The sequence below is a fragment of the Procambarus clarkii genome, chromosome 19 (assembly GCF_040958095.1).
Source record: "Procambarus clarkii isolate CNS0578487 chromosome 19, FALCON_Pclarkii_2.0, whole genome shotgun sequence".
Classification (NCBI taxonomy): domain Eukaryota; kingdom Metazoa; phylum Arthropoda; class Malacostraca; order Decapoda; family Cambaridae; genus Procambarus; species Procambarus clarkii.
Window position 1 is genome coordinate 45,453,149 of NC_091168.1, and position 15,471 is coordinate 45,468,619.

General features: G+C 36.8%; 1 protein-coding gene across 1 annotated transcript in view; it reads right to left on the reverse strand.

Moving 5' to 3' along the window:
* The window catches only part of LOC123752215 (uncharacterized), a 535,987-nt gene that overhangs the window by 283,713 nt on the left and 236,803 nt on the right, over positions 1–15,471 (reverse strand). Inside the window, exon 7 of the mRNA XM_069327530.1 lies at positions 11,279–11,694. Within this exon, the coding sequence (XP_069183631.1) occupies positions 11,279–11,694 (416 nt within the window). The remainder of the gene's footprint in view (positions 1–11,278; positions 11,695–15,471) is intronic.

Here is a 15,471-nt window from a genome sequence, read left to right on the forward strand (position 1 = left end):
GGTTGACGAGTTCTGTAAAAGTAGAGACATGTGCTGCTTCCAGCCATTTCATGAAATACCTCCGTTTCGTGTTAGCAAACTCAAGGAAGGTAGTGGTACTTGCCTTCAGGTGGTCACGGAATTTCCTTCTATAACTTTCTGTGGAAAGTAGGTAGGCGTCCAACACTGCTTGTTTCAGAGTGTGGTAGTCATTCTCAGACGCCAAAGTACTGAGTGTGACTGCAGCTCTACCTGTAAGATGGACTCTGAGAAGTGTGGCCCATTGGTCGACAGGCCAACTGAGTTGATTAGCAAGGGTTTCAAAGGTGGTGAAAAACACATCAACTTCTGCTTCTACAAAGGATGGCATTAACTTACTTGCATGTGATATATTAAAACTGACGGGAAGATTGGCAGTAGCTTGTTGGCGTTGAGTGAAGTGTGAAGTTTCCAAGGCGATTTCACGTTGACGACACTCTAGAGCCAGAGTTGCTTGTTGCTTGTCATGTTCGCGTTGTATCTCCAACTCGCGTCGTTTGGTTTCAAGCTGTACTCGTTCCCGCTCCTGGAGTAGTGCAACCTCACGTTCTTGGAGGGCGAGTCCTCGTTCGTGTTCTTCTCTCCTCAAAGCAGCTTCGCGTTCTCTGAGGGTGATTTCTCGTTCTTGTTCTTCCCTCCGTATGGCAGCCGCTCGTTCTTGTTGTTCGCGGGCTTCCCTTTGCTGCTCACGTTCAATCCTAGCCAGCTCTAGTTTAAGTTTCATCGTTGCCAAGTCAGTTTTATCTGCAATATAGTAAGTTTCATGAGTTTCAGAGTCTATCTTACCTTGCTCTAAATAGTAATCCAGCAACAGGTTGTGTAGGTCATTTTTGTTGGCTTGGTAGGGAACTTCTAGTTGATACTCATGTGCAAGAGTTTGTAATTCAGTCCTCTTGGCACGACTTAAAGTTCCTATTTCACCTGCTGGATTTGCACGGAAAGTTTGGAGACGAAACATGGTGAAATTAGCAAACAAAGGTACACGAATATTCAATAGTGAAATGTCAGAAACAGGACAACGTGGCAACTGGTACCTATCCTGTGTGATCTTTAACAATTAACGTTAAGTGAAAGATATTAATTGATTAAATTAAATCAAGGGCGCAGGAAATCTTGTACCCGGTACTCATGTAAGAGAATAAGGGCAAGAAAATCCTACTAACAAGTGAAACAGAGTTTCGAAAACAAATGAAACAGTTAAATGCTTCAAAAGTAAAATTGGTAGTCCAAGGATGTAGGCATACCTTGCCAAGTCTCTATAGGACATAAAGCAAGTTTTTCCCACTGAATTTAATATGATACTTACAGAATTAGCGAACTTTTGTGCTCTGAAAAAATAAGCTAATTCCCTACCGTTGTATGTATCATCATCTCTGACTGACGTGTAGGGGTGCGAGGTGTCAACTGGTGACGAGAACTGCTGCTGAGGTCCCAATTCAGCAACTAAAGTTCGAGCTAGAGGAACTATGGCCCTCTTTGTCCTCCTACAGTCAGATTGCAGAAGATTGGGTACTCTTGACCCGGGGCAGACCACAGTACCAGGGTACCAATATGATGATCTGTCAGAATGAGAAATATTCAAGGGACATAGATGGTAAACACGAGTAATAACAAGGAGGGAGAGATGACCAATTAAGAGTATGACTGCGGCCTACAGTCACCACGTAATCCAAAGTTGTCTCACCTTCACTATGTTACTCTCGTAATGCACAATACACCGCACCTTATAAAAAATGAAATTGAATGAAAAATAGTAAAGCTACGTTAACAAAGTTAAATACGCTTACCATAAATTACCACTTGGCACCAGTACCTGAGTGAAGCTCCTAGGACAGGCCCCCATATAACTTGTGACGGTAACGCGTTGGTGTTCGGCTGTTTAAGGCTAGGGGTATGGCCTCGTCACATAGTTATAAAAAAAAATAGAAAAAACTGGAACTTCGTCTGTGGTAAGGTAAGGAGAAGACACACAAAACACAAGTAAACTTTAACAATGAAATTTTAATTACGTTAAATAAATCAAAACATGAATAAAATGCACAAACAAATTCTTATAATAAAATCAATCAAAATAATAAGAATAATTAGATGACACAATGAAAAGTTACGTTAAGGCAAAATAACAAGAAGTGCAATACAAAGTAAAATGGGAGGTGCTGGAATATTGGCTTAAAGCCACCACCTCTCTCAGTACACGCTAGAGTCTAGCTGGGAGGAGTGGTGACCACGAGAGCACTGAACATTCTGAAGTCCGAGGTTGGGGCGACCCCAGACATCAAGTAGTATGGGGGGGCGAGTGCAGGTGCAGCCAGACCGGCGACCAATCAGCGGAGCCGGTAGCGATCAACATGTAGTTTGGTGGTTTGGGTCCGAACAGGTGGCTGGCTGCATACGTTTTGCTCACCCTGGCAAGCCTTGCTGGTGTTGTTGCCATTGTTGGACATGTCTTCCATAGTCGTTTTATATAATTCCAACGACGGGTTTGTGGAGGGAAGAGCAGGCTCAATCTCTTGAAGGAGATTATTGTCACAATATATATATGTGTGTATATCACGAAAATAAACACGTGATTAAGAATGTGACAATGTCAGACCACGGAGGAAAAATGAAACAGGAAATTTCCTTAAGTACTTTCGTATATTAAATACATCTTCAGAAGGTTTGGACCTTTTGGACCTTCTGAAGATGTATTTAATATACGAAAGTACTTAAGGAAATTTCCTGTTTCATTTTTCCTCCGTGGTCTGATATATATATATATATATATATATATATATATATATATATATATATATATATATATATATATATATATAAATATATATATATATATATATATATATATATATATATATATATATATATATATATATATATATATATATATATATATATATATATATATATATATATATATATATATATATATATATATATATATATATATACATATATACATATGTCGTACCTAGTAGCCAGAACGCACTTCTCAGCCTACTATGCAAGGGCCGATTTGCCTAATAAGCCAAGTTTTCCTGAATTAATATATTTTTTCAAATTTTTTTCTTATGAAATGATAAAGCTACCCATTTCATTATGTATAAGGTCAATTTTTTTTTATTGGAGTTAAAATTAACATAGATATATGACCAAACCTAACCAACCCTACCTAACCTAACCTAATCTATCTTTATAGGTTAGGTTAGGTTAGGTAGCCGAAAAAGTTAGGTTAGGTTAGGTTAGGTAGGTTAGGTCGTCGAAAAACAATTAAATCATGAAAACTTGGCTTATTAGGCAAATCGGGCCTTGCAAAGTAGGCAGAGAAGTGCGTTCTGGCTACTAGGTACGACATATATATATATATATATATATATATATATATATATATATATATATATATATATATATATATATATATATATTACATTTTCAAAGACTTCACAAATACACAACTGATTAGAACTCGCGTTTCCCTGATTTTATATCTACATTTGAGTGAGGTGGGAAGGGTGATGTGGCATTACATTTGAGTAAGGTGGGAAGGATGATGTGGCATTAGAGGATATTAATAGGGTATTAAAAGTATCAACACAAGACAGAACACGAAACAATGGATATTGAATAGAAGTGTTTGTAGAAAGCCTATTGGTCCATATTTCTTGATGCTTCTATATTGGAGCGGAGCGGAAGACTCCGCTCCAATATAGAAGCATCAAGAAATATGGACCAATAGGCTTTCTACAAACACTTCTATTCAATATCCATTGTTTCGTGTTCTGTCTTGTGTTGATACTTTTAATACCCTATTAATATCCTCTAATGCCACATCATCCTTCCCACCTTACTCAAATGTAATGCCACATCACCCTTCCCACCTCACTCAAATGTAGATATATATATATATATATATATATATATATATATATATATATATGTCGTACCTAGTAGCCAGAACTCACTTCTCAGCCTACTATGCAAGGCCCGATTTGCCTAATAAGCCTAGTTTTCATGAATTAATGTTTTTTCGACTACCTAACCTACCTAACCTAACCTAACCTAACGTTTTCGGCTACCTAACCTAACCTAACCTATAAAGATAGGTTAGGTTAGGTTAGGTAGGGTTGGTTAGGTTCGGTCATATATCTACGTTAACTTTAACTCCAATAAAAAAAAATTGACCTCATACATAATGAAATGGGTAGCTTTATCATTTCATAAGAAAAAAATTAGAGAAAATATATTAATTCAGGAAAACTTGGCTTATTAGGCAAATCGGGCCTTGAATAGTAGGCGTAGAAGTGCATTCTGGCTACTAGGTACGACATATATATATATATATATATATATATATATATATATATATATATATATATATATATATATATATATATATATATATATATATATATATATATATATATATATATGTCGTACCTAGTAGCCAGAACTCACTTTTTGTCCTACTATTCAAGGCCCGATTTGCCTAATAAGCCAAGTTTTCCTGAATTAATATATTTTTTCTAATTTTTTTCTTATGAAATGATAAAGCTACCCATTTCATTATGTATGAGGTCAATTTTTTTTTATTGGAGTTAAAATTAACGCAGATATATGACCGAACCTAACCAACCCTACCTAACCTAACCTAACCTATCTTTATAGGTTAGGTTAGGTTAGGTAGCCGGAAAAGTTAGGTTAGGTTAGGTTAGGTAGGTTAGGTAGTCGAAAAAGCATTAATTCATGAAAACTTGGCTTATTAGGCAAATCGGGCCTTGAATAGTAGGCCAAAAAGTGAGTTCTGGCTACTAGGTACGACATATATATATATATATATATATATATATATATATATATATATATATATATATATGTCGTACCTAGTAGCCAGAACTCACTTCTCAGCCTACTATTCAAGGCCCGATTTGCCTAATAAGCCAAGTTTTCCTGAATTAATATATTTACTATAATTTTTTTCTTATGAAATGATAAAGCTACCCTTTTCACTATGTATGAGGTCAATTTTTTTTATTGGAGTTAAAATTAACGTAGATATATGACCGAACCTAACCAACCCTACCTAACCTAACCTAACCTATATATATAGCTAAGGTTAGGTTAGGTAGCCAAAAAAAGCTAGGTTAGGTTAGGTTAGGTAGGTTAGGTCGACGAAAAAACTTTAATTCATGAAAACTTGGCTTATTAGGCAAATCGGGCCTTGCATAGTAGGCTGAGAAGTGAGTTCTGGCTATTAGGTACGACATATATATATATATATATATATATATATATATATATATATATATATATATATATATGCCGTACCTAGTAGCCAGAACTCACTTCTCAGCCTACTATTCAAGGCCCGATTTGCCTAATAAGCCAAGTTTTCCTGAATTAATATATTTACTATAATTTTTTTCTTATGAAATGATAAAGCAACCCTTTTCTCTATGTATGAGGCCAATTTTTTTTTATTGGAGTTAAAATTAACGTAGATATATGACCGAACCTAACCAACCCTACCTAACCTAACCTAACCTATATTTATAGGTAAGGTTAGGTTAGGTAGCCAAAAAAAGCTAGGTTAGGTTAGGTTAGGTAGGTTAGGTAGACGAAAAAATATTAATTCATGAAAACTTGGCTTATTAGGCAAATCGGGCCTTGAATAGTAGGCTGAGAAGTGCGTTCTGGCTATTAGGTACGACATATATATATATATATATATATATATATATATATATATATATATATATATATATATATATATATATATATATTAGTATATTTTGGTAGCAGTCTTTCCTGTAGACATATATTATTAAATATGACCGAAAAAGTAAGATTAATAATTCTAACACGAATTTTCTCAATCTTTCGTACATTTCGCTTCACTGTTGGAGGTAAATCAAAAATCAATTCTCCAAAATTCATTTTTATTTCTAGTCTGACGCGACACGAGCGCGTTTCGTAAAACTTATTACATTTTCAAAGACTTTAGTTCACAAATACACAACTGAATAGAACTTACGCATCTCCGATTTTATATCTACATTTGAGTGAGGTGGAAGGGGTGATGTGGCATTAACACAAGACAGAACAAAATGTGGTATTAATAGGGTATTAATTTCATCAACACAAGACAGAACAAGAGTATTAATAGGGTATTAATTTCATCAACACAAGACAGAACACGAAACAATGGATATTGAATAGAAGTGTTTGTAGAAAGCCTATTGGTCCATATTTCTTGATGCTTCTATATTGGAGCGGAGTCTTGAGGTGGGTAGAATATAGTTGTGCAATAATTGGCTGTTGATTGCTGGTGTTGACTTCTTGATGTGTAGTGCCTCGCAAACGTCAAGCCGCCTGCTATCGCTGTATCTATCGATGATTTCTGTGTTGTTTACTAGGATTTCTCTGGCGATGGTTTGGTTGTGGGAAGAGATTATATGTTCCTTAATGGAGCCCTGTTGCTTATGCATCGTTAAACGCCTAGAAAGAGATGTTGTTGTCTTGCCTATATACTGGGTTTTTTGGAGCTTACAGTCCCCAAGAGGGCATTTGAAGGCATAGACGACGTTAGTCTCTTTTAAAGCGTTCTGTTTTGTGTCTGGAGAGTTTCTCATGAGTAGGCTGGCCGTTTTTCTGGTTTTATAGTAAATCGTCAGTTGTATCCTCTGATTTTTGTCTGTAGGGATAACGTTTCTATTAACAATATCTTTCAGGACCCTTTCCTCCGTTTTATGAGCTGTGGAAAAGAAGTTCCTGTAAAATAGTCTAATAGGGGGTATAGGTGTTGTGTTAGTTGTCTCTTCAGAGGTTGCATGGCTTTTCACTTTCCTTCTTATGATGTCTTCGACGAAACCATTGGAGAAGCCGTTATTGACTAGGACCTGCCTTACCCTACAGAGTTCTTCGTCGACTTGCTTCCATTCTGAGCTGTGGCTGAGAGCACGGTCGACATATGCGTTAACAACACTCCTCTTGTACCTGTCTGGGCAGTCGCTGTTGGCATTTAGGCACATTCCTATGTTTGTTTCCTTAGTGTAGACTGCAGTGTGGAAACCTCCGCCCTTTTCCATGACTGTTACATCTAGAAAGGGCAGCTTCCCATCCTTTTCCATCTCGTAAGTGAAACGCAGCACGGAACTCTGCTCAAATGCCTCCTTCAGCTCCTGCAGATGTCTGACATCAGGTACCTGTGTAAAAATGTCGTCAACATACCTGCAGTATATGGCCGGTTTCAAGTTCATGTCGACTAAGACTTTTTGCTCGATGGTACCCATGTAGAAGTTTGCAAACAGGATACCTAGGGGAGAACCCATGGCGACCCCATCTACTTGCTTATACATGTGCCCATCCGGGCTCAAGAAGGGTGCCTCTTTAGTACAAGCTTGGAGTAGTTTCCTCAGAATATTTTTTTTTGTATCGTGATCCAGCTTGTACTCCTCTTGACATACCAGAAAATATTCTGAGGAAACTACTCCAAGCTTGTACTAAAGAGGCACCCTTCTTGAGCCCGGATGGGCACATGTATAAGCAAGTAGATGGGGTCGCCATGGGTTCTCCCCTAGGTGTCCTGTTTGCAAACTTCTACATGGGTACCATCGAGCAAAAGGTCTTAGTCGACATGAACTTGAAACCGGCCATATACTGCAGGTATGTTGACGACATTTTTACACAGGTACCTGATGTCAGACATCTGCAGGAGCTGAAGGAGGCATTTGAGCAGAGTTCCGTGCTGCGTTTCACTTACGAGATGGAAAAGGATGGGAAGCTGCCCTTTCTAGATGTAACAGTCATGGAAAAGGGCGGAGGTTTCCACACTGCAGTCTACACTAAGGAAACAAACATAGGAATGTGCCTAAATGCCAACAGCGACTGCCCAGACAGGTACCAGAGGAGTGTTGTTAACGCATATGTCGACCGTGCTCTCAGCCACAGCTCAGAATGGAAGCAAGTCGACGAAGAACTCTGTAGGGTAAGGCAGGTCCTAGTCAATAACGGCTTCTCCAATGGTTTCGTCGAAGACATCATTAGAAGGAAAGTGAAACGCCATGCAACCTCTGAAGAGACAACTAACACAACACCTATACCCCCTATTAGACTATTTTACAGGAACTTCTTTTCCACAGCCCATAAATCGGAGGAAAGGGTCCTGAAAGATATTGTTAATAGAAACGTTATCCCTACAGACAAAAATCAGAGGATACAACTGACGATTTACTATAAAACCAGAAAAACGGCCAGGCTACTCATGAGAAACTCTCCAGACACAAAGCAGAACGCTTTAAAAGAGACCAACGTCGTCTATGCCTTCAAATGCCCTCTTGGGGACTGTAAGCTCCAAAAAACCCAGTATATAGGCAAGACAACAACATCTCTTTCTAGGCGTTTAACGATGCATAAGCAACAGGGCTCCATTAAGGAACATATAATCTCTTCCCACAACCAAACCATCGCCAGAGAAATCCTAGTAAACAACACAGAAATCATCGATAGATACAGCGATAGCAGGCGGCTTGACGTTTGCGAGGCACTACACATCAAGAAGTCAACACCAGCAATCAACAGCTAATTAATGCACAACTATATTCTACCCACCTCAAGACTCCGCTCCAATATAGAAGCATCAAGAAATATGGACCAATAGGCTTTCTACAATCACTTCCATTCAATACCCATTGTTTCGTGTTCTGTCTTGTGTTTAGGAATTTAATACCCTATTAATACCACCTCACCCCATCCACCTCACTCAAATGTAGATATAAACAAATCGAAGATGAGTAAGTTCTATTCAGTTGTGTATGTGTAAACTAAAGTCTTTGAAAATGTAATAAGTTTTACGAAACGCGCTCAAGTGTCGCGTCAGACTAGAAATAAAAATGAATCTTGGAGAATTGATTTTTGAATTACCACCAACAGTGAAAAGAAACGTACGAAAGATCGAGAAAATTCGTGTTAGAATTATTAATCTTACTTTTTCGGTCATATTTAATAATATATGTCTACAGGAAAGACTGCTACCAAAATATACTTATATATATATATATATATATATATATATATATATATATATATATATATATATATATATATATATATATATATATATATATATATATATATATATATATATAACTGAAAACTCACACCCCAGAAGTGACTCGAACCCATACTCCCAGGAGCAACGCAACTGGTATGTACAAGATGCCTTAATCCACTTGACCATCACGACCGGACAAAATAAGGTGATAGCCGAGGCTATTTGAACCACCCCACCGCCGGCACTCGGATAGTAATCTTGGGCATAGCATTTTACCAAATCACCTCATTCTTTGGGGCACACGTGAGGAACACAAATGCGAACAAGCCTGAATGGTCCCCAGGACAATATGCAACTGAAAACTCACACCCCAGAAGTGACTCGAACCCATACTCCCAGGAGCAACGCAACTGGTATGTACAAGATGCCTTAATCCACTTGACCATCACGACCGGACAAAATAAGGTGATAGCCGAGGCTATTTGAACCACCCCACCGCCGGCACTCGGATAGTAATCTTGGGCATAGCATTTTACCAAATCACCTCATTCTTTGGGGCACACGTGAGGAACACAAATGCGAACAAGCCTGAATGGTCCCCAGGACAATATGCAACTGAAAACTCACACCCCAGAAGTGACTCGAACCCATACTCCCAGGAGCAACGCAACTGGTATGTACAAGATGCCTTAATCCACTTGACCATCACGACCGGACAAAATAAGGTGATAGCCGAGGCTATTTGAACCACCCCACCGCCGGCACTCGGATAGTAATCTTGGGCATAGCATTTTACCAAATCACCTCATTCTTTGGGGCACACGTGAGGAACACAAATGCGAACAAGCCTGAATGGTCCCCAGGACAATATGCAACTGAAAACTCACACCCCAGAAGTGACTCGAACCCATACTCCCAGGAGCAACGCAACTGGTATGTACAAGATGCCTTAATCCAATTGACCATCACGACCGGACAAAATAAGGTGATAGCCGAGGCTATTTGAACCACCCCACCGCCGGCACTCGGATAGTAATCTTGGGCATAGCATTTTACCAAATCACCTCATTCTTTGGGGCACACGTGAGGAACACAAATGCGAGCAAGCCTGAATGGTCCCCAGGACAATATGCAACTGAAAACTCACACCCCAGAAGTGACTCGAACCCATACTCCCAGGAGCAACGCAACTGGTATGTACAAGATGCCTTAATCCACTTGACCATCACGACCGGACAAAATAAGGTGATAGCCGAGGCTATTTGAACCTATTTGAACGGCGGTGGGGTGGTTCAAATAGCCTCGGCTATCACCTTATTTTGTCCGGTCGTGATGGTCAAGTGGATTAAGGCATCTTGTACATACCAGTTGCGTTGCTCCTGGGAGTATGGGTTCGAGTCACTTCTGGGGTGTGAGTTTTCAGTTGCATATTGTCCTGGGGACCATTCAGGCTTGTTCGCATTTGTGTTCCTCACGTGTGCCCCAAAGAATGAGGTGATTTGGTAAAATGCTATGCCCAAGATTACTATCCGAGTGCCGGCGGTGGGGTGGTTCAAATAGCCTCGGCTATCACCTTATTTTGTCCGGTCGTGATGGTCAAGTGGATTAAGGCATCTTGTACATACCAGTTGCGTTGCTCCTGGGAGTATGGGTTCGAGTCACTTCTGGGGTGTGAGTTTTCAGTTGCATATTGTCCTGGGGACCATTCAGGCTTGTTCGCATATATATATATATATATATATATATATATATATATATATATATATATATATATATATATATATATATATATATATATATATATGCAATTGACGATCACAAAACATTGATCATTTTATGCGGAAAATCCACAGAGATTTGCACCTCATTTCATATTTCTCTGTGGATTTTCCGCATATATATATATATATATATATATATATATATATATATATATATATATATAAACATATATATATATTGCTAAATTTTAAGCCCTTGCATTTATATGTTGAGTTATATTCTGAGAGGGTTGGGAAAGAAGAATAAGAGAGGAGCTAACGGATAGGTGCAAAGGGTCTAGGAGGGAGCAGTTGACCAAAATGAAGGTGGGAGTTCTTGGGAGAGAGTAGGATCGGGAAAGGAAATTGGAAAGGTGCTGGTGGCAGGTCCTTAACATAAAAGAAAGGGTATAGGAGAGGAGACGCCAACACGTCACATCTCACAAGCACTTACCATTATTTCCAGTTGTGGTATATCAGCAGCAAGGTCAGAGCGAGGTGTCTTCTTCAGCCACCATTCTGCAAGGTGTTGACCTGCCAGCCTTGCCTCATCTCGAGGTGTGTATCCCTTGTTGTCCCTAGCATTGCGGTCGAGACAAGCGTCCAACACCAAGTACTGCATCTCCTCTAGAGCTCCACTACTGGCTGCCATGTGTAGTGCTGTTCTCTGTTCGTTATCAGTAGCATGGCGGTCACAATTGGCAGTGTTCACTAATAGCCTCATAATTTCTATTTGCTTATTTAAGGTAGCAAAGTGCAGTGGTGATAATCCTTTGTAGTTTGGAGGGTTGGGGTCAGCACCAGCTTGAAGCAGTGTCTCCACACAAGACTGTTTGCCAGCCCTCGCTGCATTGAGTAGAGCCGTGCAACCTGCCCAACAAAACACAACATGTTAATAATTCTGCATAAGCAAGGACGTTCCAACTTCGTTGAAGCTCATATCGTGTTTCGTTAAAACTTAGTAAGTCGTTAACCTTGATAATAGTAGTTAATAATTGTACACACGTATATTTAACCGTGTTGCCTATCCAATATTTTCCTAAATCCATTTAATAGATAAGTTTCTCCATTTTAAAACCATTCCTTTGAGTTCTGACTTGGTTTGACAGTTGGAAATACACCTTCCCTCAACTCTGAAGTGAATGTAAGATAAGTTCTCTTAACCTTTCCTTGTAAATAAAGGTTTCTGATATTTGAGATTAACACTTCCATCCAACTCTGAAAGAATTCAATAGCATATATATATATATATATATATATATATATATATATATATATATATATATATGTCTGGGCAGCAGCACGCCGTACTCGTCAGAATATCTTTGTGCTCCATGGATATATATATATATATATATATATATATATATATATATATATATATATATATATGTATATATATATATATATATATATATATATATATATATATATATATATATATATATATATATATATATATATATATATACATATATATATATATATATATATATATATATATATATATATATATATATATATATATATATATATATATATATCCATGGAGCACAAAGATATTCTGACGAGTACGGCGTGCTGCTGCCCAGACGTCGACGCTTGGTGGTGGTGAGTGCAGGTGCGGCAAGACACCAGCCAATCAGCAACAGGCAGATGGAGTATAAGCAGTTTGCTGGTTACGGCGGCTGTAGCAGGTGTAGGGGTGTGCATGGTACGATTTGCTTCCTGGCAAAACGTTTGGCGATACTGGTGGACGTATCTTCTATATAGTATCTTGTACTTTAAAGACGTAATGATGTAGGGATGAGCAGGCTCAATCTCTCTTGAAAGAGATTATCGTCACAATATATATATATATATATATATATATATATATATATATATATATATATATATATATATATATATATATATATATATATATATATATATATATATATATATATATATATATATATATATATATATATATATATTAGTATATTTTGGTAGCAGTCTTTCCTGTAGACATATTTTATTAAATATGACCGAAAAAGTAAGATTAATAATTCTAACACGAATTTTCTCAATCTTTCGTACATTATGCTTCACTGTTGGAGGTAAATCAAAAATCACTTCTCCAAAATTCATTTTTATTTCTAGTCTGACGCGACACGGGCGCGTTTCGTAAAACTTATTACATTTTCAAAGACTTCACAAATACACAACTGATTAGAACTTGCATTTCCATGATTTTATATCTACTTTTGAGTGAGGTGGGAAGGGTGATGTGGCATTACATTTGAGTGAGGTGGGAAGGATGATGTGGCATTAGAGGATATTAATAGGGTATTAAAAGTATCAACACAAGACAGAACACGAAACAATGGATATTGAATAGAAGTATTTGTAGAAAGCCTATTGGTCCATATTTCTTGATGCTTCTATATTGGAGCTATATTCTACCCACCTCAAGACTCCGCTCCAATATAGAAGCATCAAGAAATATGGACCAATAGGCTTTCTACAAACACTTCTATTCAATATCCATTGTTTCGTGTTCTGTCTTGTGTTGATACTTTTAATACCCTATTAATATCCTCTAATGCCACATCATCCTTCCCACCTCACTCAAATGTAATGCCACATCACCCTTCCCACCTCACTCAAAAGTAGATATAAAATCATGGAAATGCAAGTTCTAATCAGTTGTGTATTTGTGAAGTCTTTGAAAATGTAATAAGTTTTACGAAACGCGCCCGTGTCGCGTCAGACTAGAAATAAAAATGAATTTTGGAGAAGTGATTTTTGATTTACCTCCAACAGTGAAGCATAATGTACGAAAGATTGAGAAAATTCGTGTTAGAATTATTAATCTTACTTTTTCGGTCATATTTAATAAAATATATATATATATATATATATATATATATATATATATATATATATATATATATATATATAGTAAACAACACAGAAATCATCGATAGATACAGCGATAGCAGGCGGCTTGACGTTTGCGAGGCACTACACATCAAGAAGTCAACACCAGCAATCAACAGCCAATTATTGCACAACTATATTCTACCCACCTCAAGACTCCGCTCCAATATAGAAGCATCAAGAAATATGGACCAATAGGCTTTCTACAAACACTTCTATTCAATACCCATTGTTTCTGTTCTGTCTTGTGTTGATACTTTTAATACCCTATTAATATCCCCTCTTGTTCTGTCTTGTGTTAATGCCACATCACCCCTCCCAACTCACTCAAATGTAGATATAAAATCGGAGATACGTAAGTTCTAATCAGTTGTGTATTTGTGAAGTCTTTGAAAATGTAATAAGTTTTACGAAACGCGCCCGTGTCGCGTCAGACTAGAAATAAAAATGAATTTTGGAGAAGTGATTTTTGATTTACCTCCAACAGTGAAGCGTAATGTACGAAAGATTGAGAAAATTCGTGTTAGAATTATTAATCTTACTTTTTCGGTCATATTTAATAATATATGTCTACAGGAAAGACAGCTACCAAAATATACTAATATATATATATATATATATATATATATATATATATATATATATATATATATATATATATATATATATATATATATATATATATATATATATATATATATGTCGTACCTAATAGCCAGAACGCACTTCTCAGCCTACTATTCAAGGCCCGATTTGCCTAATAAGCCAAGTTTTCATGAATTAATGTTTTTTCGTCTACCTAACCTACCTAACCTAACCTAGCTTTTTTTGGCTACCTAACCTAACCTTACCTATAAATATAGGTTAGGTTAGGTTAGGTAGGGTTGGTTAGGTTCGGTCATATATCTACGTTAATTTTAACTCCAATAAAAAAAAATTGACCTCATACATAGAGAAAAGGGTTGCTTTATCATTTCATAAGAAAAAAATTATAGTAAATATATTAATTCAGGAAAACTTGGCTTATTAGGCAAATCAGCCCTTGAATAGTAGGCTGAGAAGTGAGTTCTGGCTACTAGGTATGACATATATATATATATATATATATATATATATATATATATATATATATATATATATATATATATATATATATATATATATATATATATATCACAAAAGCATATATAAGCACAAAAAATAAAAAAGGAAGGGGGTGGTAGGAGAAAAGCACACAGAAACTGTATTGGGGGGGATCTAAACATTCCCTCTAATGCGTTATGCGTGGTTTCCTCCGAGGCTATGGGTCCCCCTTCTTCCAGCTAGAGGTGGTACTCTTGTTAAAAAAAAAAAAAAAAATATATATATATATATATATATATATATATATATATATATATATATATATATATATTTATATATATATATATATATATATATATATATATATATATATATATTTCATTGAATATGACCGCATATTCTGTATTTATTATTTTCTGGTTTAGGGCTTCTATCCCTCTAACTATTTTCTTAGCATCAGGGCTTAATTGAAATAGGAGTTCTCCAAAACTCATTTTCGTACTTTTAAGGTGAAGAAAAGAAGTGATTTACTATAGAGTGTATTACACTTATTTGTATAATTTGCACGACGTTTCGAACCTCCATGGTTCATTCTCAAGTGAACAGATCTTACAATACTAGTTGATTTTATACCCGCAT